Source organism: Coloeus monedula (genome assembly GCF_965178545.1).
Source record: "Coloeus monedula genome assembly, chromosome: 8".
Lineage (NCBI taxonomy): Eukaryota > Metazoa > Chordata > Aves > Passeriformes > Corvidae > Coloeus > Coloeus monedula.
Genome location: NC_138788.1, coordinates 32,347,756 through 32,374,943, shown reverse-complemented (window position 1 = coordinate 32,374,943; position 27,188 = coordinate 32,347,756). Strand labels below are relative to the sequence as shown.

Here is a 27,188-nt window from a genome sequence, read left to right as displayed (position 1 = left end):
CAAACCCCCCTTTGAGTTGTGTCTGGGGCTGTGTGTGCTTTATGGCCCCAGCAAACACCTGTGTTTGCAATGGAGAACAATTGCAAAAAACCACAGTAGTCACAATCCAATTACCATTAAAGCAGCCAGACCACAGGGGGTCAAAGGAATTGCTTGGAGGGGTACAGGGGTGTCACAGACCGATGGGACTTTTTTACTGCCTGTGAGCTCTCGTGGGTTGAGGGGATGGGCTCTACAGGACCCCTGCCTTCCATTCCCAGGGTTATGTGGTGCTGAAGTGGCAGGACTGTCCCCCAAAGTACATCTTTCATGTTAGATTTGTGGAAACACAAGCAAAGCAGAGGAAAGGGAAGGTTCCGTGGAAGCAGTCCAGCCAAAAATAGTAGCCACATTCAGCCAATTTTGGGTATACCCTCAGCAGTACAGTCCATGTCTGCATGCTGAGGATAAACAATTCTGCTCCCATTCACAAAGTTATCCAAACCCAAGTGCTTAAAATGCCTTCTGCATAAGAGGACTGTGGCTGGCATCCCCACAAGAGGCCTGAAATAATCTTCCCCTCTCAAACAGCATCCTAAAGGTGAAAAACTACTTTAATATATCCTTGGAAAAATTAAAAATTTGCTGTGAAGCCAGATGATGTGGGAGATGAACCTCATTCTTTGACCATTCTGAACTGTGCTTCTCTTTTTCCATTGCATATTTGCCCCAATTCCAGTCAGATAATTCTAATACAATACTTAAGAATATTGTATTTTTATAATGCAAAATGCAAAAAAAGCTTTATTAGTATCCCAGACCTTGTTGCAGTCATGTAGCTTAATTTGTCTTCCAAAAAAAGCTTTTTTCCCTCTGAATTATGATCTTCCCTTACATGCAATGAAATGTTTGCTTTCTAGTTTGAGTGCTGCTGCTTCCTGTTTGCAAGTACCAGAACTCACGCTCTTTAAACTGCAGTTGTTATTAATAAAGGTCTCAATGACTGACAAATCCCTACTTCATGCCTCTTTATTTTACCCATGGGAGCTAGTTAAGCTGTATTGTTTGATTTGTATACATTGATGTTCTGATAGCACTGGCCACTTCTGTTTCAGCTGGAGTGGAAATACATTCCTTGTTGGCTCCTTATTAAACATTTCTTGGGCAGCTTTTGTGTCCACTCACAATCCCTTATTTTCAAACTACTTAAACACTGCTCTATTTTTTTTTTTTTTGGTCATGTTCTAATCTCCTGTGTCTTCTGAGTGTAGGAAGAAAAATAACTCACTTATTTATGTCTGATTCTCCCTTAACTTGCCCAGTTCTTCCAAAAAACTGTATAATTACTGTGCTGTTAAACCATCACTCCAGAATTCCTTAGAAATTTACTTCTTATCTCCCTTGGAAGTAAATCACAGTTTAATCACCTGCCAAAGCTGGTATTAAGTGTCCAATTAAAAACCAAACCTTTTGCAGCTTATCACTTTATGCTGTAAGGAACAGGTGTGTTTTTAGGTGAGTCCCGGACTGATTTCTATTGAATTATCTGGTAGGACTCCCACTGGCTTCAGGGCATGTGGAATGAGGCAGATGGTGGAGGATTTCTTTGGAGTAACGACCTGATGGATGTCTTCCGAGCCTGGATAACTCCCCCAAGGCTCATTGAAGCCTGCAGGTCCAAAATTCCCAAGGCTCCAACCTTATTACATTCCTCAGCCATACAACTGTGAATTTACAAGTTAGGCAGATCTGGAAAAAAGCATCATTAGGAAAAGCTGCTGGAAGAGCTGGAGAATCACTGAGGGGCACATCCTAAATGGATGTCTCAGTAGCTGGCCTGGGGTTTCTAGCCCTGTTTTGAGATGGTGAACACTTGTCACTGTGCACACAGAGACGATGTTACTGCTGTTGCCTGGCTGATAAATTTGGCAGAAAGTCTGTCCTGGTTGCACCTGTGCCATGGTTGCCACATTATTAGTGACTATGAACCCTCAGCACAGCTTTGTGCAAATTACACGCAGACATTGTCCTAAGAAAATGTTCAGCCCATGTTGTTGGGCATTTAGGTGGGTTTATGCTGGAAAGCTGCTGATATCTCACATCATTTACAGTCATATTTGCCTTGCCCTTACCTGCCCATGTTTAAAATCTGATCCCTACCTGGTACAGCAGAGGTGCACCAGTTCTTTTGCTGGGAGACTCTGTATCTGGGGAGATAACCAGCTGGACTTGCTCTTTCTCTCCCTTTGTTAAGGGAGAATCACCATGCACAGAGAGAGATTATTTAATTTATTCTTGTTCTGCCCTATTTGTGTGCCAGTGACAAACTCACCTACAAAGCTCTGTGCGGTACCTGGGAAGTGCAGCACCCCCTGAAAGCCCTTCCTGACCACAAACACCAGTCCAGCTTCAGCATCACATCCCAGTTGTTCTTATCAATGCTAACACCCCAGACAGTCTCCAGACACTCTCTTCTTTTCCAGCACACTGTATTTCCGTGATGCTGAGTAATCCACTGCACACTCCCTTCTTTCCACATATCTCCATTTTTTAATCTCTTAGGTGATCTTTACACACGATATATGATAAAAGGTAACTTTTCCGTATCCAGAAATGGTGTCGTTCCATAAACAGTCCATTTTGTCATAAGATAGTGCAAAAGATGTTCATACTCAGTAAATGCCCTATGGGTATACCAAAGCACAGAAGATTGTGACTGAATGGAAATTGCAATTCTTCTGATTCACTCTGCTATTACCATGTACAAAACCCTTTCCAGTGGATGTTGTTGCAAATGGATATGTTTGGGTCAGACCTGGAAGACCCTGCCTAAGGAAAACTCCTGCTGAACTGAAGCCCTGGTTGAGAAAGGAAGTCAGAACCTCAAAGTCTGTTCAAATAAATCAGGGCTGATTATCAGTGAGTGGTGAAATTGCAGTTTTTACACAATGATATGTACACATTTGGCTGTTTGAGTTTTTTGTAGTTACATTCATTTTCAGTCATCTTGTTAAATGAAAAACAGATGCCACCATCAAGTATTAGAGCTCACAAAGATCGATTTACACATTTCTTTTACTGAGTGTTTTTATCAATAATGTACATGAAAAGGGTCTGGGAAGTTTTATTACATTAATTTAGCCACCATAAATCAGCCCAGAATACAAAACTCATTTAAATCACCAGCTTAGGGCCAACATAGCAACGATGAGGTGTTATGTTCTAACCCTTAGAACAGACTGGGTGATGATCCTCTTTTCAGAGACTGGTGAAGTGATCACAAGTGCAATGATGGAGTTTGTGACTGTTTCATTCTGCTCATCCAGAGAAGATGGGGAAACAAAGGCAGGCCTGGGGAAAGCAGCTGTGTTTTCAGCTGGGTCCAGGGCAGAGGAGCTGTGGCACTGCACACTACTGGGTGTTTGCTCAGACTCAATGCAACTCCTGCTTTGCCCTGAGAAAGACAGCAGTTTCCTGGGTGGTGAGGGATCCTCTGGAGGAGTCTTCATGCAAAAGGGGTTTGAACTGCTAGGGGCAAGCCAGAAGAAAGGACACAACCCGTGTCACTGGTGTCCCTGTGCGTGTCACTGGTCCTCCCCACCACAGTGCATCTCCAGGCAGGGTGGGAGGTGCTGCAGCCCCTGCCTGCAAAAGCAGCACCCAGTTCATGCAATAATAGCTGGTGCTTTTAGGTCTCAGGCACTGACAGCTCTGGTTCTGTCCCTTGCCAAGTCAGTGCAGCCACAGATGCTTTCCTAATCCAACCTTAGCTTGCATCCCTCATCTCAGCCCTGCTTTGCAGTAATCCCATTCAACTGCATAATTACTGCCATACTCAGACAACTGTATAATTTCCTCTTGTGAATTAATAACAGTAATAATGGTACTAGTAGTAATAATAATAATAATAGTAATAAACTGTTGTTGGGATTTTCCCCACTATTAATTGCTTGTTCCTTTGGCCTTCCTATGGATATGGCCAGCAATAATGCCAAGCAGGAAATTGTTGCTTGGTTTGAGTATTGTCATATGCTTCCTAGAGCTCCTGTTGAGACCACCAGTTTGTTCCAGAGAGGACATGTTCAGCAACTATCAGATGATGATGACTAACTGGTTTATGAAGTCAAGTTAGCGGTCTAGAAGTGAAAGGATTTATTTTTCTGTTTGCTTTTTTAATCTCAGCATCAATCCTCAGAGCCAGAGTCATCCCATTTTTGTCTCTCCATCAAGCTGTGGTTATCCTGATTCGTCAAGATGGTTTGAAATTCTTTTCTCTTGTCCTTTGAGGCCAGAGGCTTCTTTGTTCTTTAATATTTTCCTCTCCTCAGTGTATTTTAGGATGATTCTCTAACCCTGTCTTGTTAAACCTAATTGGACAGGACCCTAATCGAGGTGACTACATCAAATGTCATGTTTTCCTCTTCTCTGACCACTACTGTAGCCACTTCCAGGAGTTATTCTTTTGGAGAAACTGTTTCTTAGGAAGTATAAATGTTTGGAAAAGAAATTAGCTCCAAATGTGACTAGCCACTCACCCATAAGTCATGATTTTCCTGTTTTCCCAGCCTTTGTTTCTTGCACCAGTCAAAGGAAAGCTGAAAACAAAATAGATTAAATGTTTTCACAGTGTAGCATCAAAGGCTATAATTTTGTTCATTCATATAATTTAAACAAGATCAGACAAAGTGAATGCTTGGAAGGGACCCATTCTAAACTCACAGGAAACCCAAGTATTTCAGGACCCAATGGTGTCTGTGAGAGATGGGCAGTCAGCACTGAAGTGATGCCACAGTGTAGTTTTCAGAGAAAATTGTGAAAAATTAATCAGTTTGAATAGATTCAGTCAAAATAAGGGAACATTTTGTACATCAGATTTATGGCTTTGGTTAGAAGAAGTGAGATTCATTGAGTACAACATATCTTTTGAAAGCCCTTTTAAGTGGGGATGTGGTGTTTTCCAATCACTGAATGTTGTTCATGTATGGGGTTTTTTTTTCCACTGGCTCCTTTTCTGACTGAAATGCAAAGCTCTTTTCTTGATCCCATGATACTTTTCAAAGCATTAAGTACATAGCTGAAGAAATATACACCATGAACTAATTAGACAGTGAAAACAAGGCTATTTTCCTTCTTGTGAATTGTCTCAGCAAAGATAGAACCCTACAAATCCTAACACTTCGCTCATTTAGCATGCCAGCAAGGAAAGACAAGAATCTTTTGTTTTATAATAAGGCTGGAGCTGAGAATTTGCCCAAACCTTTCTAATGATGTTCAAAGCCCACAGTGACACTCTGTCCACCTCCTGTGCTGGGGACAGTACCAAAGACAGCTGCTCAAGCCCAGCGGGACTTCAGAGACCACAGGGCTGTGTTCCATTAGTGTGACAGCAAGTCAGAGAGACAACTGCAAGCTCTTTCTCGTGTCCAACAAGCTCATCAAATCAAATATGTTACATCCGTTGCAGTGGTGTCCTGGTGAGCTATTACGTCACCCAGCAGGAAAAAATATTCACATTTGGATCATCCAGACGCAAACCCAGGAGCTTATTAGTGAAACTGTGTTTGGAGACATTGAATCACACTCAATTATGTGTTCTAACAATTGCCCAATTGCATATCATACGACTTCAGCCTTGAGTTTCTCTTCTTAAATTCCTTTACATTGCTCATGAAAACAGTGAGTGCTCTGTAAAGGCTAAATAAATGCCTAATTGCATTTGAGTAATGTATTTTTCTCCAAAACAATTTTTAAAACCACTCGCAGATAAACCCATTGCCATTTAAACCGTGTATAAAACATGAGTTTTTATTCAGGGTGAAATCCTGGCCCCAATGAAATCAATGGGAGTTTTGCCATTGACTTCAGTGGGGCCAAGATTTCTCCCTTGATGCACATGATATATTTTTCCTGACATTTAGAATGATGAAACGGCCCTGGTTCTGATTAGCCCAGGGTATAAATAGTATCACTCAACTGCAGCAAAATTCAAATCAAACCTCAGGCATCTTTGCTGATGCCGCTTTGTTTTGCGGTGCTGGGTGCCCATGGAGAGACCCAAATGGCTATTTGGACTCAAGGACTTCATCTGAACCCCTTTCTCTGGGTTTACACTTCAGTGTACGTCAGTACATGGGGAGCAAAGGGTTAGTAAGCATGGAGGCATCCAGTCATATGTCTTGTGACATACATTTTTCCAGCGTGAATTCTTCGTTAAAAGAACCCTTGATGTCTCACAGCTTGTTACCAAATTGGGCCTTGACTCTTAATATAATTTAGATGAGTTTAAAATATGCTTCTAAGAAAAGCTGCCTCCACATTTATAAAAATTGTATACCATAATATTAGGGAGAAATCTGCTGCTTGTTTTGACAAGTTTAATTTTTTTAGTATCTTATGAATATATTTTAACCTGCTGCTTTAGGTTTGAATCAGCGGTACTGCAGGAGGAAAGCAACATATTTGGATTTCTGAGACTATTCAATAAATTGCTTGCACATAGCACAGCAGAAAAAATTATTTCTAACCTTTCCCTAAAATTTAGGCTCCTTTTTTTGGCGGGAGGAGTCACTGGAAAGCAGAACTAATGGAGACACGGTGGCAGAGATGTATAGATGTTAAATGTAGAGGGAATCATTGCAATCATGTCATTTACAGGGTTAATCCATGGTTCCTGTGTAGCTTCCCTGGCCATCCTTAGAGCATCTTCCAGACAGCTCCAGCATGGATGGGAGCTCACCATCCAGAGGGAGGCTCTCTCCAGAAGTGGGGAGGCAGAGGCACAGTTCCTCTGCTCCTCCTGCCCCTCCCCAGCTCCCTCTTATCTCCACCACTCCGTTATCTGCCTCTGCAGCACACATGGGGCTGTGATATTTCATGAGACATGATAGAGAGTAAGGACCTGCTATTCGCCTGCTATTCAGGCAAAACTCCCACTGGCATCTCTGAGCCCTTAAATAGTACAGCATGTTGCAAGTGGAATTGTTTATTGTGTTCAGTCAGAGCCGGCTACAGCCAGCTCTCACTACTGACTCAACTACACGAAATCTCGCCCTCCTGTCATCCCACACCACAGCTCTCACTGGGCCCAGTTCTGTTTCCACTTAAATGTTGGAAAAAAATGGAGTCAGGATTGCTCCACCATCTTCTTCTGAATCTGGGCACTCTTGAAAAACAACAAGAGAGCCTGAAAGATGAAGACAGCAGGTCAGACATAGTGTTGGTGCAAAAGGCAGTGTGATTTACACAGCCCTGGCAGGCAGGGATGACCTGAGCCCAGGATCTGCTTTTCCTATAGCTCTAAAACCAGCCCATCAAAACCATGGAGTAGCACAAGGTGAATATCAACAGCAGGATTTGATCCCTAGTGGGTCAAACAGATAAACTGTCCCCTGCTCCCTTGCTCTGTGTTCCAGTAGCATCCAAGCAGAGCTCCTTGCTGTAGATTTATCCCCAGCCATCAAACAGTGGCTGGAAATAGGACCTACAGGTGTTATTGCAGTTTATTTGGCTTCATAAATTACCCTTGCATCCTGATTCACACACACCACTTGGGAACGCTGCATGCAGCAGGTTGTTTTCTCATTTTTGCAGTGTAAAAATTCATCTAGTATCTCTTTCTTGCTAAGTGCAGGTAGAGACACACTCTTGAGTGAATAGGATATGCTCCACTTGTGAAGTGTAGAAGCAGGTCAATAGACAAGTTTCAAAAGGAACCATTTAGGATAATTAAGCAGCACATACACACCAGCAAGAGTTTATTTTGTATTGGAAGGCATGTGGTTAGGGAAACAATAGCAGTTTTTTCCCTGGAGAATGTTAATTAAATTGAACACCCTGGAAAACTGAACTATTCTTACCACAAATCTATAAATCAAACCGTTCTGTTTGCTTAATATAATGCTTTGCTATTCTAGTCACACTGAAGTGGGCCAGCCACACAATGCCAAGATATTTCCATGATGAGCACATTAGAAACACTGATTGACTATAGATCTTATGGATGCGAGGCCAAACCCGTATCTCATTTACTCCAGAATAACCAAGATCAAAATCTGGCCCACGCTGTTCAGATTAGTACATAAATAACATGAAAGGTTTGTGAGCTCTGTAGCAGATGCATTATGTACTTGTTATTTGTGCTGTAGAAGTCCCTGGCAACTCCACTAAGGCACCAGGACTCTGCTGTGTGAGGTGCTGTGCAAATACAGAGCAAAAGGATTTGTCTTTCTGCTTTGCCAAAACAGCTTGAAAATACCTGTGAGCAGATATTGACCTCCCCAGCTTCTCTCAGTGGAGCAAGGGGGCAGCACTCTCTGATAGAGGTACAGGAGGACAGGCAGTAGCAGCATGGTCTGCTTGGTCCTGTCTTCTCACAGGCTAAAGGGGCTCTTTTTGATAAGATGCATTCTAACTCTGAAGCTCAGACTCCCAGGTTGTATACCCAGGGGCCAGCCGAGTTTTCATCTGGAGTAAACCAAATTTCCCAGCCGGGCTGAGGCTGCCTGCAGGGGGTTTGGCCAGCTCAGCAGCAGGCCCTGAGAGCATCACCCACAGCAGGGCTCCAGTGCCATGGTGACTTCAGCTGCCACTCAGATCTGTATCACAAGACACATCAAAACACACTGCACACATGGTGTAAACCTGGTAAAGCATTTTCATGTTTTCTTGAGTGGGCTGTGACTCAGGTTCCCATGGAAAACCCTTGCATGCAGTTGTTTCCCTTCACAACGCAGTTGTTACTCATTGGAAGAAAGGGCATTTTAGGTCCAGCCTCACAGCTTGTTATCTATGTCTCACTTAGATGCTAAATAGAATTCAAGCAAGGAAAAGATCCAAAAACTCAGGTTCTGAAAGAAACTTTGCATGCACTGAGGAGATTAGTTTGATATCTGGCTGTGTGTTCTGCAAAAGCAGTGCACATGGCTGAGCATGTGTCCCTGAGACAGGGGCAGGCTTTAGGAACAGCCACGTACAGAGGAACGGAGGAGCCACACCAAGACTCACGTAGTAAATCGCTCGCTGCACTAATCAGCAGTGGATCAGTGTCTCCAAAAGAGATTCTCCTTCAATGGAAGTGCTCCAAGAGATGCATAATTGGGAACGGTCCCTGTGGTATACAGAAGATTTTCTGGGCCTTGGTTGCATCACAGGTTTTATATCAGTCAGCAGGGCAAAGATAGAGAGACCTGGGCACAAATAGCCATGGAAATATGTAGTGCAAGGCCCACACTTGTCACCTGAACGCCTTAAACTCACCTGTGGCATGTCTGCTGTGCCCTCAGCTGAAAGGGCTCTCGCTGTAAGGTCACCTGCATGGCATCCCAGCACTGAAAATAAAGTCTTCTGATACCAGTCATGACACAAAGCAGCCTCATTCATCACAATCTGCAAGTCCTGCTCACTGGAAAATCAAAGGAGGTGACTTCTTCCACAGATCACAGAATGGCAGCTGGAAGTTTTGCACAAATTCCTGTGCTCTTTTCCAAGCAATGCTCACTCACTCTCTTTCAATGATACCTCATCTCTGGCCTAGAAGTGGAAAAGTTTCCAGTACTTGACTTGATGGGTCCATTCAGAATAGCAATCTTATCTTGAATTAATAAGTCTGGGTGACAGTGGATAGGCAGGAAAAGACAGATATTTTGTGTCCCTCTAGAAAACTGAGAGCAAGTGACAGTGTGGAACAGGGGCTACTAATAGGTGCAGAGCTCTTTCACAATTTACTGCCCTTAATTTATTAGACAAAATGTAAAACCTTTATTTTAGAGCACACAGAGTTACCGATTTTTAATATATAGCCCAAATATGCTACATTTACCCACTGGGATGATTTAGCTGCTACTGGATTGCAGTTATCACTTTTTAAAAAAAAAGACAGTTCTTCTGCACTAAAATAGTGTCATGAGTTGTACATAGCTGGAACTTTCCAAAACGTGCATTTTAGCCTTTCTGAGCGAGTTATTTTTGATCCTGTCATGTATGAATGTTTTGGGCTTTCTCACAAGAACTGCAGAAATACGTTATATTAAGGGAGAAGTCTGGTATAAATCACACTTGTTCAGCCAGACATCAGTCACATTACAGGAAAAAATGAACACTTCTTTCATTCTTGTGTCTGACCCCTCCAACACAGTATTGTCCCCGCTAATGAGCTGAACATTTTTGCTGATTTGTTACATGTAGCAAATATAGAAGCAATGAAACCCATCTGTGTAATTTATTCATTGATTTGGACTTGAATCCAAGTGTGTTCTAAGTAGCTCTTGTCTGTTTGCATGCGTGTGAGAGAGAATAGCTCATCAAAAACAAAAAAGTCTTACACTTACCTGCTTGAAATATTTATGAATAATGGAAAATACCTTGGATCTCCTCCTGTGCAACCCAGCAGCCATTTCAGAAATGGTTTAGTGTTGAGTAAGGGCTGCTGGTCTCAGCCCTATATTTGCAGTAAGATCAAAAGATCATTTTTAGGGAGGTCTCCTGATAATACTTTCCATTTCAAAAATAAACAAATAAAAATATCAGGGAAGGATGGAAGGCTGCAATAAAACATAGCAAGCTCAAACCCACTTTATGTCCCCTGTTTAATGCTGAAAATATACATTGTGATGGTAGATTTGTGCCTCCCCTATGACTTCAAATTTCTGTAAAACAGTTTTAATTAGGGGCGATGTCACTGCTTCTACCCTGAGCTCTTGAAAACACTGCTGATTCCAAGTCACCTGTTAAAAATCTGTTTTCCTTTAAGCTACCCAAGGGCCTACCTCTTTTATTTCAGAGATAAAGTAATGTTGTGAAGGAATTGCTTTAAAACAGTTGTTTTCAGCCTGTTTAAGTTTCTATTTCACATCTCCAGCCACTGTGGGTATTTAGTTCAGGATCCAGGGGTTGTATAAAGCCTTCCACACAAACATTCCCACCTGCACAAGCAGGACAGCGTCTCTTTCTGTGCTTTTTTATGAATGACAGAGGGAGGTTTATTGAGCAAAGTTTCTGGAGGGGTGAAGGTCTGCATGTACATCCCAAACTTCCTGATCACACAGCTGCCTTCTGGATGGGAAATGCAAAGGCAGAGGTGTTGAATGGTGCTCCTGCTCTGCAGACACCCTCTGGTCCATAATTCCTACAGTCTGATGCCAAACCTTATGGGATCCAAATGAAGGAAGGGGAGAAAAAAAAATAAATTTTTAAAAAAAGGAGAACAGATTAAACCACGGAGCACATATTACACTCAGCAAATGGAGTAACAGTCTGATTGAACACAGACAGGGTTCACCCAGAAACCCTTCATTCTTTACAAGTGGAATATTAACAAGCTGACCAGGTCTGAGGTAAGTCAGACTTTTACTCCATTCTGCATAATAAACAAGATTTCTTGGTTTATTTTTTTCTCCCCAGATGGAGTGCTGGTGGCAACAGATTAACAGGTCACCGGACTGGGTCTGAGAATTGCTGCCAATTACCTCGTCTCTGCTTGTTGCTCTACAGTCTAATGGCATCATTTAACATGCGCTTCTCTCCCCACAGCCCAGTTGGTGACACCCAATAAACAGTGTGATTGATAGATAAGTCTGCTTGAGGACGTCGAGGGGGAAGTGGGGCTCATCATTTCAGGGGCAAATGTCCTTTCCCCTTCCTTTTAGCTTCTTCCCCATCCAGGCAGGGTGAGCGGGAGCCTGGAAAAGCAGCTTGCTGCGGGGCACGGAGGTCCTGCCATCCATCCTGCTCAGCAGGGAGCAGTGGGGCCCCGGCCCGGCCGCTCCCGCTCGCACCGGCTCCGGATCTGAGACCCCGAACCTCGGCTCTTTCCCCTCAGACAGCAATTACGGCGAGAAACATCTGAATCAACACAGCATCATTTACTCACAGAATCGACAGCCCTTCCACTCGAACTGGTTTAAATTAGTCGACGCCACATTCTTTTCCGTGTGTTTTGCTTTCTGGCTTTTTTTTTTTTTTTTTCCCTTTAAATAGGGATATATAATTGCAGTATTTCACCCGTCTGAATGCGGAACCGTCCAGCGGAGGAGACGGAGAAGCGGCGGCCACGGCTGTGGTGGTGAGCGAGGGAGATGCGCTCCCGGGAGATGCGCACCCGCGGGCGCTCCCGGCCACCCGCGGGAGGCTGCGGAGGGCTCAGCAGGTGCGGATCCCGGCCGGGCTGGGCAGTGTTTCTCAGCCCTGGCTTCCTCACGGCAACTTACCTTCCGGACATGTGCAGATGGACAAGTGGGGACATTAAAATCAAATTACAGACGTGTATAAAGACAGAGCCCTTCGCTGGCAGCAGGAATGATTAAACGGAGCAGCTCGGAAAACCTCCTCTATGAATATTTCATGTGAAATGATGCGATCCCCCCCAAGATACAAGAGCCCTCCTTAATTAAACTGGTGTAAACGTTGCTATTTACTCCTCTTTTTTTTTAAGTTTTGGGGAGGAGCGGGCAGATTGGCCGAGTTTTACCCTCGTACCCGAAAAAGAAGGAGCAGCACCTTTCCACGGGAGGGGGCACCTGGCCGGGGCTGCAGGTCCCGCTGCGTTGGGCGCATCCGCGGGGCCTCTTGCGGGGACAGGGACCCTGGGGCGACACGGGAGTCATTGGCTGGGACGGGCGAAGCTTAAGCGATGGTAAAGGAGGGCAGGAACAAGCTCTGCGCCCGCATCTGCCGGCCCCGAGTTCTGCCGCCCCGTATCTCCATCCTTTCCCCGCGGTCGCCCCAACAAGGTGGGGGCGAGAGAAGGGTGTTGGCCCGTGCCAGTCCCCCGTTTGCTGCCGCCCAGCTCAAGGCCGCCCCTCGCCCATCTTTCACCCTCGGAAAAGGAGCCCGAGTGGATCTTGCCGGCAGAGTCACCCCCAACACGAGGTCCTGCCCACCCACGGACGGGGCCGGGGAGGGTCGATTCGGGGGGCTGCGCCCCACTCCCGACAGCGGCAGCGCGGCTGGGGGGTCCCTGGCAGGTCCCGGGGCTGAGCCTCCGGGAGCTTGGACGTGCAGCTGCAGCGGTTTCCATGGCGATGAGCGGGGTGGCAGCGGGAAGGTGGTCCCCGACACGTAGGACACGGCTGCCCACCCCGGGCAGTCCGCGCTCTCCCTTCCTGCCTTTCCAAGCGCAGGATCGGGCACTTGGATAGGAGAAACACCCACTGGCGAAAGGAAAAAGGCCCCGGCAGAGCGGCCGCCCTGGGGCTGCGCTGGTGGCACCGCTCCCCGCCCGCCAGGACCGTCCTCTTTGCCAAGCGGGGCTCTTTGGGGGTCGCCTGGGTTTGCCAGGGAAAAACGACAGAACCCACGGACCCCAAGCTCTCAGGGCTTCGCCACAGTGATGGGAAGAAAGCGGATTTCCGACAGCCCTTGACTCTTCTAAAGACAAATTGGCATGAATTTCCAAGTCGGCCCGATGCTGAACTCACGACTCTTCCCCAGACTCCTGACGATGTCCCTGCGACGGTTTCATTCAGTCCCACACGGGGATCTTGGGACCTTAGCTCCTTATACATGACATTCCTTCCTTCCTTCCTTCCTTCCTTCCTTCCTTCCTTCCTTCCTTCCTTCCTTCCTTCCTTCCTTCCTTCCTTCCTTCCTTCCTTCCTTCCTTCCTTCCTTCCTTCCTTCCTTCCTTCCTTCCTTCCTTCCTTCCTTCCTTCCTTCCTTCCTTCCTTCCTTCCTTCCTTCCTTCCTTCCTTCCTTCCTTCCTTCCTTCCTTCCTTCCTTCCTTCCTTCCTTCCTTCCTTCCTTCCTTCCTTCCTTCCTTCCTTCCTTCCTTCCTTCCTTCCTTCCTTCCTTCCTTCCTCTTTCTCTCTCTCTCTTTTTTCTCTTTTCCCCTATCTCTTGAGTGTATTTTTTAATCTTTATTTCTTTTTCTCTTTTTCTTTTCCTCTCTGTTTCCTTACAGATTTTAGTCAGTACTTCAACTTCTATCTGGCTTCCTGTTATTTTGCATTCCCCGGGAATTGAAATAAAATAACGTTATTCTTATGAAAACACCTTTTCATGGTTTATTTGAACAGCCTTTACTCTCCCAAATCATATCTTCCCCTCTCCTCCCTCCTCCTTGATTCTGAGCAGAGACATTTGGCAGCCCACGGGGAAGCAGGTACGGTGTGGGCTTACAGATCACTTCAAAAAGGCAACGTGCTTACCGGGACGAGGAGGGTGGCACAGGAGATAACTCTCTGAAAAAGGTTTTAAAATCATATTTGGACCCTAAGCATCCCGTCACAGCAAACGTCTCCTCTCGATACACGTCTGCCAAATAAAATAGCCGTGATCGCGTGGATTATAAAAGAGATCACAGAAGAGTTTATCTGGAAATATCTCAGTCTCGCAACCCACAAGCATGCACCTTCTTCCCTGCCTCTGATACCCACTTGCTGATCTAAAGATAAAATAACAGCCGTGCTTGTATTCTCCGGCCTTGTGGAGAAAGTCAGGACTTCGCGCTTTCTGTGAACACAGCAAAACCACAAAAAGGTTGTTCAAATACCGATTAAAGCCATGAGTGTAACTCCACAAAAACACTGGAACTCAGCAGCTTCTCACGACTCAGGCTTGGATCGGCTGCTGCTTCCAGACATGTGGGACTTTGCAGATGAGTTTCCACATCTTATGTAAGTTTATTTGGGTCCAGGTCACCAACACTCATTCAGACAACAGTTTCGCTCAGGGAAATTGTTTCGAATTCTTAATTCCTTTTTTTTCCACCCTTTTTTTAAAATTCTTTTTTAAGTGAAAAACACGATTATATAGGAGGGAAAAAAAAAAAAAAAAAGGCGGGGTGAAGAGGAGCATCTCTGCTCTTCTGGGCTATTCCTTTCCTGCCTGGAAATCGCTGAAACTTTCCAGAGCTCCGTGTGTCAGGCGAGAGAGAGCGGAGCGGGGAAAGAGGGGACTATCAGTTTGTCCTTTCCTTTACAGGTAGAGGACTTTTAGAAAGGTAAATCCAAGCAGGAGTCTGGGTAAGAACATTGTTCCCTGTGGAGCGGCTCTCTGCCCCGTTCAAGCCCCTAAGGAATGTTTTCGGGCAATGCAGGAGGCAGGGAGATCCCCCGCTCCCACTTTATAGCCAGGCTGTAAACGCCTCGCGGAGGTTTACTCACACTCAAACGGTTAATTAAGAAAACAATAAAGGTCCAGCTTAAACCAACAAAAACCAAGCAGCTCCGAGACGGGTTCCCACTTTCCACACGGCGGCTGCGAGCTCCCTCCCCGCCCGGAGCCTCCGTCCCTCCGTACCCTCTGGATGAGGGCTGGGGCTGACCGAGTGCCCGACCTCCGCATCCTTCTCTCCTCCTACGGAGCTGATGCTTCTCCTCTCACTCCCGTCCAGGGGGAATCGACACCCAAAGCCTTTCCCGTTCCTTCCCTCAGCCCAGATCCGGACCAAACGCAGCCGGGACTCGATTATTTTGGAGTCCCCTCCCCAGAACGTGAAGGAAACAACCACTCGAGGGAGGGTGTCCTGGGATCTGTGCGAGAGCAACCCGGGGCGTGGGTGTGGGGAATGTCCCCTCCTGTGCCCGGCCAGTCCTCACCACCCCGAGCGGAGGACCAGGGCTTTTCTACCTGTCCAGGATAACAGGCCGGGTTTCTTCCCATCTCCCAGGGATGGAGCAACCATGAGTGAGAGGATTGTGTGCCTGAGAGCTCCTTTGCTTCCCCCAGCTCCTGCCTCTGCCTGCTCCTTATTATTTAACTGTCCCAGGGAAAAAACCGTCCAGTTCTTCTGTCTGTCCAGCCTTGGGGAAGGAAGCAGGATTAACACGGGGGAGGCAACGTGCAGAGCATTGGCGGAAAAAGCGTGGACTTTGTTTTAAGACATCAAAAGGAAAGACAGAAAAGGATGGACACTACCTTCCAATACACTTTAGTTGGCTGGTGACAAAAACTCCGGGCATGCTCTGAATGTGTAATTACCCCCAACTGAAAATTCCCTATCTAATTTGATATTTGGTGCTCAGCAGAAGCTAGCCTTCGTAAATAATATACAAAGTAAGAAACCTAATCCAGCAGGCTAGAATGTTTAATTCATCATTATGCGAGCTAATTGGAAGGTGATTATATGGTAATTGCTCATTAGTGGTGTATATTTATCGCTGTACCTTATGTCAAGGCCATGGGAATTGTGTAGAGTCTGTTCTCTCATTTCAAGGATCAGTTTCAGAAGCAGGAGCAAAGCGGGCGAGATCAAGTTCTTCCTGACGTCAGGTCCAGCCGTGGGCGATGCAGAGCGGGTCTATAAATGCTCTCCCGGAGCCCCCTCAGCAGCCGGGGCTCCAGCCAGGCCGTGCGGGGAGATGGGGCTCCCGAGGCAGCAGGGCCGAGCGGCCCCACGGCGGGGACAAGGGGAAGGATAAGGACGAGAGGAGGCAGATCCTGCCTTCCCTGCTCCGGCCAGGGCAGCTACCTGCGAGGAGGGCTGAGCCCGGTGCGGGAGGGGTGCCCGCAGCATCCTCCCAGCCGTGCCTTGCGGGGACACCCGCGGAGCTGGGGCGGCCACGGCTCCCCCCGGGGAAGAAGGGTCCGAGGGGGCACCGGGGGGGTTCACTCACGACCGACGGGTCGCCTTCCCTGCAACAGGCGCTAATTGCAAAAGGTCAATTAAAAGCGAGCGAGCGAAGGTGATTAATGGCCCTTTCGGTTTCAAGCGTGGGCCACGGGCTGGGCTTCCCCGGCTGCGAGTATCCCACCAGGAGAGAGGCTGGCGAGGAGAGAGGTTACGGCTCGGGGTCAGGAGGTTCTCTAAACTCCCTCTTCCCCCTCGCAGCGGGACCCTTTGGAGAAGTAAATCAATGGCTGTATTAGCTCCGAGCAGTTATGAACTGCTGATGGACACGGGAGCAGGGGCTGGAAGAACCCTGTTTATCGGGGAATCCGGCCCGAGCTGCCCTGCCTGCTTCCTACGGGCTATGCGGAGGCTGGGTGCTAATTAGGGGGACCGCTGATTTCCGCCGAGCCCTCACAGGTAACAGCTCGATCCATCAGAGGAGGAAGGTAAATAAACAGCGTTTAAACACAACAAAGAGGGGGTTCCAAAGGCCTCCGGCCTCACCCCGGTCCAGTGGCAAAGAGAGGGCTGCGTGGGTGCGGGTTTGCGCCGCGTGGGGAGTGCAAATCCCGCCGGTGGGAAGCAACCCCGGCTGGGAGCCGCTGGCTTAGTCCGAAGAGAAAGGGTTAAAAATCGAAGGCCGGAGGGGTCAGATCCTGAACGCGGAGCCAGCAGAGCTGCGAAGGGTGGGGATCCGGCCCTCGGCCGGTGCGGCAGCGGCGGGGACCCCGGGCTGAGCGGGGCCGGGGGAGGCGAGGGGCGGGGGCGGGATGCGCTGACCTTGGCCGGCGGACAGAGCAAAGCGATGGAGGAGGGAAAGCACGCAAACCCGGCCGCTCCGATCTGCGGCCCCGCTCCCGGGGCGCTGCGCGGGACAGCGCGCTCCGCTCCGCACCCGCGGGCGCCGGGCAGCGCTTCGAGGAGCGGCCCCGGGCCGTGGGGTGCGGGGGTCCCCGCTCGTCCTGCCGCCCCCGGGGGGCCAGAGGGCCAAATCCTCCGCGAGGCACCGAGGGCCGCGCGTCCTCCGGAGGGAGAGCCGGCCCCCGGCAGCCGTCCCTCAGCTTTCCTTCAAAAAAGCCGTAAAAATCCGCCCGAGACTGCAATTCGCCACCCGAAATCCACTCTCCCTCTCCCGCCCCTCTCAGTTATTTAATATAAAATGTATTTTTAAGCACCCGCTCGGATAGCATCTCGCCAATATTTATATTTCCAGGTTGCCTGGCATCCACTGTCCCACATTAGACTCTGCCTCTCTCTCCCCCTCTCTAATCCTGCCACTTTAAATAGATGAATTAATAAAGCAAATGAGGGTCTAATAAGCTGACTGTCCTGCCTATTGAGGCAGGGGGAGAGAGACTAGAAAGTGCGCCAAATTTGTTTGCAGTGGATCAAGGCTAGCCGCCTTTGCTTCACTTTCTTTATCTTAATTCCGACTTGAAAAGATATAATTATCTAGTTTGAACAGAGCTGCTATCAAATCCTTCTCTAGGCAAGGCAGGGGAGAGCTGGAGTGGATTGCAGTGTTCTGAGCCGCTTGGTGCAGCCGGAGATAGGGAGTAATGAAGTTGTGGAGTCCTGAGATACAAAGGGCATTAACCTCATTAGCATGAAACCTTTTCTTCTAACCATTGTGGGACCCTTTCAGACTCCTAATCCCCCCTATTTTCAAAGCTGGGTTTGTAATAAAGCTTTTAGGGTTTTTTTTTCAAAGCTAATGGCATTCTCTGAAGATTTTATTGCTGTTACGCTACATAGGACGCTTAATTTTTTCCCCCTCTCTCCCTCTCTTCCCTCACGGTTAAAAAAAAAAAAAAAAAAAAAAAAAGAGGGGTGGGGGGAGAAGTATATGGTTCCTGCAGAAATAAGCCTTTTATCAAGATGGGAAACAATTTCTAGAAAGGCCCAAGTCTGCTGTTCGGCCGCAATCCGTTTAATGTTTGCCCATTTGCCCGGGTTTGAAGTGGAGAGCAAGGCAGCTTGGGCGAGTTCAGGGGAAATGTGCGTCCTGCTTGGTTTCCAGATCTGCATCATCAGCTGTTCGAGGAGGGAAGAAACGCGACGAGAAGTTTACCTTGGGAATAGCTCTACTAAATAATTAGCCTAGGTTTAAATGGAAAGGACTGCATTGCGACATGCGTCCTAACCCTGACTGGGCCTCTCTCATATTTGTAGCACAAGTGAATGGAAAGTCACCGGGATTGTATAAGAAGCGATGCTAAAAAAAAAAAAAAAAAAAAGATCGGATATTTAAAAAAAAAAATTAAATTTACATAGTACCCGATAGAGCCAACACGTGCACAGAATGTCTAATCTTAACTTTTCAAGGCAGTATGTTTAACAAAGCTCGTATTTTTGCGATGCATTGTAACTTCGCCTTATCACAGTGTAAAGGGTAGTCAGATTGTCCTAAATTATGTCCAACTAGCCCCCCTGGATCCACGGATTAAGAGATTAAAGGAGACCACTGGGCAATGCCTCCTCTTTCCCCTTCATATTCCTGGTATGATAATTGCCTAAACTGATTTGCACTTTCACAAAAGCTTGCAGGATTCTTTGTAGCTCGAACAGAGCAGACGAGGTTTCTCTATCAATGGAAATAAAACTGATTAATGCAGTCTATCAGGCTAAGGAGCAAATGAAGCATGAAAAAACAACTGTGCACCCCCAGAAAACCAGCTAGTTTCCTCAAGGACCCAGAGCAACTTTTTTACTTTTTTTTTTTCTTTTTTTTTTCCTTTCCCCCACGTCTTTAATGTCAGAGTTTTACTCTGTGCCCAGGATCGCTCCCTGAGAGCAGCAGGGAGAGCAGCAGCTGGGGCTCAGCCTCTGCTCACAGGACCTGTTCCTCACCTCACCGACCTGGCCAGGAGATAGAAAAGACGGGGGAAAAGACAAAAAAAAAGGAAAAATCCTCTCTCGCTAAAGAAAACAGATATTTTTGCCGAGGAAAGCCCCTCTCAGCAGAGCGCGGCTGCTGCGGACCAGTTTCACCATCACGAGCCCGTCCGCACTTCAGTTTCTAACCAGGGAAGGGGCTGGGTTTGTCCTTGGGGGTTTTGGTTGGTTGGTCGGTTCTGTTTTGGGGGATTTTAGGTATTTATTTACAGCAAGTGCGCCTCTGCGGCTTATTTATAGAGGTCTATTTAGCAGCCAGCGAATACATTAACAAAATGCGCCTATGGCCGCAGGAATGCGCGGCGCGGCCGCGGGGGTTCAGCAGCTAAAAAACAAGGCGGTGTGGGGGGAAACCATAGGTTTCCGAGAAATTTGGGGGTGAAGGGGAAAAGATATTGCTTAAAAATTTAGGGCATATTGATAAATCTTTATTGACAAAATATTGACAATGACATACTTCTTGGAAGTATATAGTGTGTTAGAATTCTAACAAATTAAACACAAAACACAAAAATATTTACATTCTGGTATAGGAGACATGAAGGAAACATTTGTCACTTTTTTTTTTTTTTTAGTAGCTCTATGATCTCGGAATATTATAAGGTCAGTGTTTGAAAATTGACCCAATGAAAATGGCCATTAGGAAAAAAAAAAAAAAATCAATCCGTGATTTTCAGTCCCTTTTCTCTGGATCCTCCCAGCCTAGAAGGTGTCCCCACCGCCAAAACTGGTCGCTGGGTTTGCGCTTTGTTAATCTTAAAAAAAAGTAATCACCATCCGCTTTTGCAATGGGGATACAGTTGGGGGGGGGGGGGAGATAATTTCATTTGATTTTTTTTTTTTTTTTTGCAGCAAAAGTTATGACCAACCCCAACCTCCCCCGCCCCCCCCCCCCCCCCGCCTTTCCCTCCCGTCCCTCCCCTCCCCACCGTGTTTGTCCATCCGGAAGGAACACTATGCTTTGTTACTGCTACTTCATTTAGCTTTCACAAACACTTTGACGCCAGAAGTTATCATAAAATGTTTACAGACTGCACATTTCTCGTAAAATAAAATTAAAAAGCACACAGAACCTGTCTTAAAGGGAAAAAAATTACAATTCATTTCTGTCTTTAGGAACCGGAAAATTTTTTCCGATTTTTTTTTCTTTTTTTTCTTTTTTTTTTTTTTTCCCCAGACGGCTTTACACATGCAATTCAAGTTTCTGAAACAGGTGTGGGTTTTGGCTGCTTATGGAAATTTCTCTTTCAAAGACGGAAAAAACTGTGAAGTGCAAAATGTCCTGTAAGGTGTTAATTTTTCTGGTTTGGTTGGGGGCTTCTTTTGCTTCTATTTTTTTTTTTGTTTTGTTTTAAAGATTTTTTTCTATATATTTTTAAATTTTTTTGACGTTATGTTTTTAAAAGTGGACTGCGATAAACGGAATACCTGTCAATCACCTCGTCCCGGTGTTTTGGCTTTGATTGACAGATCCCCTTTGCCAGAGCGGTGCCGGCAGTGCCACAGTTCGGACCCCTCGCTGGCTGGCCCTCGCTCGCTCCCAGCTCCCTCCCAGGCAGGAATCGTGTTTTGATGAAGATCTCCGTGTCCTTCCTCGCACCGCCACGCTGGGGGGGTGGGGGGGGATGGTGAGCCTTTAACACTTTCGGTTGGTGGGGTGCTGGCTTTGAAAAGTCCAAAAGTGCCAGGTTTTAATCGTCCGACGTGACGTCGATTTCCTCTGGGCTGGCTTGTTTGGTGGCGATTCTCCACCGGTTAATGTGATGAGTCCCTTTTTTCTTCTGTTGTGAGTCTGAACCTTCTTCTTCCAACTTTTGCCGCTTAAACTTTGTCCGTCTGTTCTGAAACCATACTTTTACCTGCGGGAGGAAAGGCACCGGGCATTAGTCCGACCGCCGGCTGCCCTGGACCTGCGGAGGTGCTCCGCGCCCCGCCTGCTCCGTGTGCCAGTGGCACCGTGCGCCGCCCGCAATGTGCTCTGTCCGTAGCGTGTCCCCACCGCTCCGTGCCCTGCTGTCACCGCTGGCCAGCCTGGCGGGGGGCGACCAGAGCCGGGGCCCCGCTGCCACCCAACCGGCTGAGGAAAGGCACGGTCAAGCTGCCCCACGCCCCCCGAGCACTTCCAGAGCACCCACGCGTGCAGGAGCGGGCAGCACCGCCGGGGGGATGCGCGGTGCGCGCACCTGGAGCTCCCGCGGACGCGTAGCCCCGAGCAGTGCCCAGGTAGCCCACGCGGGGAGCAGGTAGCGTGGTGCTCGCCCCTGGGCTGTCACCTCGACGGCCCCGCCGCCCGGAGAGGCTCCGGCTCCTCGCTCCTGGCCAGGTGTCCCACGGCCTCCAGCCCTGGGAGAGCCATCGGGGCTGCGGCGGGGAGGCCGGGCCGGCTGCGGGGCTCCCACCTGCCCGGCAAGGCAAAGCAAAGACAGGGCCTCGTCCGTTCTAACGGGGCGGCAGGATGGGGCTAGGGGGTGGAGGCACGGGATTTTTTCCTCTTGGAAAAGTGAATAAAATGTACGGAAAAGCCCCGAGTAGAAAAACGTTCATGGCTCCCCGCAGCATCTCCCTGGGACGCTCCGTCCAGGAGCGATCGCAGTGCGGTGAGACCTGTAAGTGGCATCGTAAACATCCCCTGATTTTGTTCAGCGCCGCGTACATCTGACTGAACCATCCAGCAGCTGACTTCAGTGCTTTAATTACAGATAGTATTGATCTGGGAGCTATCTCCAGGGCTGGCCACACTCCTTGTAGCGTCCAAAGGTAAACTTTTTTTTTTTTTAAAGCAGTTTAAACTCTGGTTCTGTCTGAAAGTGCCTGATAAAGGCCTCAGCAAGGGGGGGAAAGGGAATGGGAGCATTTTAATAAGCTGGTTTAACCCGCTTCGCTGCCTCTTCAGAACAGAGACCTGACTGGCCGGACACACATCTCCGCTGCATTTTCATATTCTCCAAAAGTCCCCCATTAAAAAGCTGAGCGGGGAACAAGGGGTGAGTTTAATTTGCTTTTAGTTTGCTAATTGAAGGGGAGGACGGTTCATTTCTGCACGCTGATCTCCCAAAAGGGAGCTCATTTGTAGGGGACTGGGGGTTTGACATCCGGACAAAAGACCCCAACCAGCTTCGGAATCAAGCAGCACAAAGACCACCTTAAATACAGCTTTCCAGTAGAAATAAGCCTGTGACCGGTCCCTTGTTCGGGGAACCTCATAAAAGTGGCGATCCCTTTTTATTGTTTTGTTAGGGAGACATTTTAAAACAAAAGCTCCAACCTCTTTATTGCTTCCCTCACGAAAAGGAGTTAAGAAAAAAAAAAAAAGTGTTACAACTTAATCCGCCCAGAGAACGCTGTGTTTACTGGGAACTTTGAACTAGGCTGCGGCTGGGTATTTTGGCTTTTTTTTTTTTTTTTTTTTTTTTAAGTACAGTGCCACATACTGTAGCAGAGACAATCCCCATCTGGAACCCTCTCTCTCCACGAGTTTCCTGGAAGGGCACAAAGCAAAAGCCCGACACAACAACAACAACAACAACGACAACCACCAATCCTCCAAACTCCAGCCTTTCTTCCGGCGGGGAGAAAACCGCGAGAAAAGCGCCCTCGCAGCGGGCCCGCCGGCCGTGGGTGCCCGGCCGTCGGGGGGAGCCTGCGCCCGCCCCCGCCGCAGCTCTTGGCCCGTTCCGCGCCGCCCCACGGGTGCCCAGCCCCGGTACCTGCCGAGACCCTCGGGCCGGCACGACCGTGGCAGAAACATCGCCCATCGTCCCGCCAGAGAGACCGAAATAGTCTCCGGTGCGGTTCTGGCCCGCAGCCAGTCGGAGAGGGGGGAAAGGGGAGTGGAAGGGGGGAAGGGGGGATTCCTTATTGATAATTTCTCTGCTTTTATTTTTCATCTTTCTGCCCTCCTGAACCGGCTCCTCACATCCCCTCTGCCGACTAGAAACGAGGGAAAATTCATCCAAGAAACTGTGTTTCTGCTGTAGGGTCCAAACGGGGGGTTCTTCCCCTTTCCCCCGCATCTGTTCTGGTGGCTTTTCCCCTAACATCGAACTCCTTCTTGAGGGTCAGACCAGTCCCGCAACAGAACGACCGGACCCGCAGACCGCAGCTCTCGCCGCTGCCTCCCCGCTCGGGCCGGAGCTCCAGCCGGGGCTGCCCGAGGGACCCGAAATCGCGCCCCGAGCGCTGCGGCTCCCCACGCCCGGCCGAGGCACCGCGACCCCCGGAACGAGCGGTGAAATCACGAAGGGAAAGGGATTTTACAACGCTCAGGCGATGGAAGATGCCTGTCTCCACTCCACGGGTTCGGGACTGGAGGCCTAAGCACCCCTAGAATTTGCCCTTATCGTTGCCCGAATCTCGGCCCGGCCGGGTGGGTTTTCCAAAGGAGATGCCAGTACTTTCGCTTTGCCAACTGCCCGTTCCCTGCTTCCCCCTTACCTGAGTTTCCGTGAGGCTGAGGCTGTGTGCCAGCTGTTTTCTCTCCGCTCCTACTACATAATGGTTCTTCTCAAAGGCATGTTCCAGTCTCAGTAATTGGGATGGGGAGAAAGCTGTACGGATCCGTTTGGGTTTCCTGGCCAGTGCATTGTGCAATAGGAAGCTCTCCGGGCTGGTTTCATTCCCTGGGAAAGAGGGTAAAACGGAGATTAGTAAAACATCTTCCCCAAACGCACTCGACAGGACTTTTTAGTGCAAGAATTTTTGTCTCCCACCATTACCCTCAACTATAGTTTCTTTTTTATTTTTCAGAGCTTTTTTTGTATTGAGTTTTCCTTTGACAAATAGGTAGAGGGGAAGGATAAATACATAGGAGGGGAGGAGAGGACTGAGAGAAATTAAAATGCTAAAACACAACCTGGGGAGCACTACAGAAAAGGAAAAGAATTGGCCAGAGCCCTGCTGCGGTGTCTGCGGCTACATCTCACGGCTGCCCCCCTTCCCCTCGACCACCGGAGCCTCACGTCTTTCCCTATTTGTTTGCTATTTCCATCTTCCCGTCGCGGCCAGTTGGGAGCGGCTCTCGGGGCGCCCCGGCCGAGCCTCGCGAGTCTCCCTGGCCACCCACCGGCCTCCGGGAGCCACCCGCCTGCTCCCCCGGCCTGTCTCGGCTTCCCTCGCCCAAAACTTCGGCCGGAGCCTTTCTCCCGCTGCTTCCCTTCGTTCTGCCGGTGTGCTGCCCGCAACAGGGCTCCCACCGCCGCCGTTCCCGGCCCACTGACCCTCCCCGCTGCCTCGGCGCCGCCAGGAACCGGCGTGAAAATAAAGAACCAAACTCCGAGGAGGCCACAGAGCGGCCATCCCATCCCATCCTATCCCATTCTGTCCCATCCTGCATCGGAGCGGGGGCGGGAGAGGGGGGTGGTGAGCCGGGGCTTTTCGGTGGGCATTTCCCTCCAGGGTGCCCCTGTGCCGCTTCTCCGGGCTGGTCCTTCCAAGGTGGAAAAGGCACCGAGGGGCTCTCTCCGTAAGTGCTTTAAAAATCGTTGGAGGAGGAGGGTGTGTTTGAAACCAGGCTGTGTCTCAACACCAGGACATTTCCGCCTTTCATCTACCCCTCGTTACCAATCGCCTGGTGCCTGCGACAAATAATTTGGTGAGCGAAACCTGTAATTTTATTCTGAAAGGGTAATAATCCGTTTTGTGTCTCAGACCGCCTGGCTTCGGAGAGAGTGGCTCCTTTCCCAACCCGGCTGCAGCGGCCCGGCTGTGGAAGGCCGGGGAAAATGCAGCATGCAGGTGGTTTGTTTTCGTTCCGAATTAATAAATAAAAATACAAGGGGGGGAAAAAAAAGCCAGATGGATCCCTGCGAGTGGAGGCTGATTTTGTTTGTTTGTTGGTTTGCCTATAATGAAAGTGGCAGAAGCCGGACCCATTAAGGGAGAGATCGGTTCACCCTTCGGAGAAGACGCTGCAGGTTACAAAGGGTTAAACAAGGGGGATTTTATTGATTGTCCGCCATTGGATTCGGTTATTTCCCTTCAGCTGGTTATTAATCGCTTGGCATTTGGAGCCCCTCGCTGACCGCACGGTCGGGATCGCCCTCCGTGCCCCCTCCCCGGCTGTCCTCTGCAACCCCATCTCCCCGCGCTCCTCCGGCGCTGGGATTAATTCCCCGCACACACTCCCCTCATCCTTTTTCTGGGGTTCGCTTCATTTCTTCCCCTCTAGCAAGGGCAGCGGCCGGACTTGGGGCGGCGGCGAGGGCTTCCTGCGGCCCCGCAGCTCGGCCCCGGCAGCCCGGCGGGCACCGCCGCCTTCCCGGGGGAACCACAGCCTCACCACCTCTCCATTCCCCGCTCTGCGTGGCCGCTTCCTTCGGGGGCTCCTCTCTAGCTCTTAACACACCGGAACAAAAAATATCCACCTTTTCGCCTGCTTTCAATGGGGGCAGAAAGCTGACGAAGTCCCAGCCGGCCTTGCCTTCCCGCTTGCCCTCGTCTTCCCGGGAAACCAAAACAAACCGGGAAAAGCAGCAAAACAAAACCAAGCCCAAGACCCTCCGCTCTGACAGCTCTCCCAACTTTGGCGGAGGGGGAGACAGGGACAAAAGACCCCGGGCCCAGCCGAGCCGAGCCCTCGGCTCCGGGCAGGGGCCGCCCGACCACCCGCCGTCCCCCAACATCCGCACCGCGGGGACCGGCCGGGGCCCGCCGGAGGATGCAGGGCTGGATCGGAAGGAGAAGAAAAGTTGCACGTACCTTGGAACCTGTGGCCCAGATACCGGTAGCGGTGTATTAGCCACGGGTAGAAGGTGGAGGGGTCCCTTTGCTGCGAGGCGAACAGCGGGTGCGTGGAGTGCGAAGCAGGCAGCGGGTGGGCGGCCAGGGCGTGAGGAGGGGGCACGGGATGGACCGGCACGGCCGGGTTAGGCGGGTGGGAGACGGCTTCTGCAAAGACCAAGTCCGGGTTGGAGTAGACCCCCCTGCCAGTGGAGTGGAAGCCGTTGAGAAAAGGGTTCATCGGGCTGGAATTGGCATAGCTGAGCGCCGCCGGCCGGATAGGATCCTCGGAGCGAGACGCGGGCAAGGGGCTGTCTTTGGCCACCAGCGACTCGATGGTGAAACACCGCTTGGGTGTGGGCTGAAACATGCTGCCGCGACGAGAGTCCCCGACCCAATCTCTGCCCGTCTCTTTCTGGTGCGCGGGAGACGATCCGGGGAAGTTTGCAGCAGGGAGTGACTTGAGGAGGGATAGATACACACATAAATAGACAGGGGCTGGAGGAAAAGGAGGCAGCGGCAGCCAGCGGTACCCAAAAGGGAGACACACACACGCACCACGCACACACTCACACAAAAAAAAGTTGCTGGGAGAAGTTTCCCTCCTGCAAGGAAAAGGCGGTCGCGCCCCCCCCTCCCCCCCTAAGTCCAAAGACAATCCATGGATGTGATCGGCCCCTTCACAAGTTGTGCAAACGATTTGTTAGTTCATGAGCCTAATTAGTGCTGGGATCACATAAACAGCTTCCTCTGAAGCCTGGTAAATGGCTTGATGATTGGTCGCTATTACTCGCCTTGAGGTTGAAGGGGGAGACTCTTTAAAGTGCGTCAGAGGGGAGGCGAGCGCCGGGCAGCGCCATCGGGAGGGATGGAGCCGCGGATCGGAGTGCGGCGGGAGCGCGCCCGTCAGCGCGGGGGGAGCGCGGCGCCCCGCGCAGCCGCCCCCGCCCCGCCGCCGCCCCCGCGCCCGGCCCCGCTCGGCTCCGCGCCCCTCCGCAGCCGCGCTGCCCTCCCTCCCCTGCCGCCGTTCGGCGACCAAGGTAGGCGGACG

At 49.4% G+C, this 27,188-nt stretch overlaps 1 protein-coding gene across 1 annotated transcript; it reads right to left on the bottom strand.

Moving 5' to 3' along the window:
* Positions 1 to 21,111: 21,111 nt before the first annotated feature.
* Positions 21,112 to 26,507, bottom strand: EMX2 (empty spiracles homeobox 2; the record flags this gene model as incomplete). The annotated part of the gene is made up of 3 exons (XM_082286551.1): positions 21,112 to 21,279; positions 23,855 to 24,039; positions 26,117 to 26,507. The coding sequence occupies 3 exons, from the start codon at positions 26,505 to 26,507 to the stop codon at positions 21,112 to 21,114; spliced, it is 744 nt and encodes a 247-aa protein (XP_082142677.1).
* Positions 26,508 to 27,188: the final 681 nt, after the last annotated feature.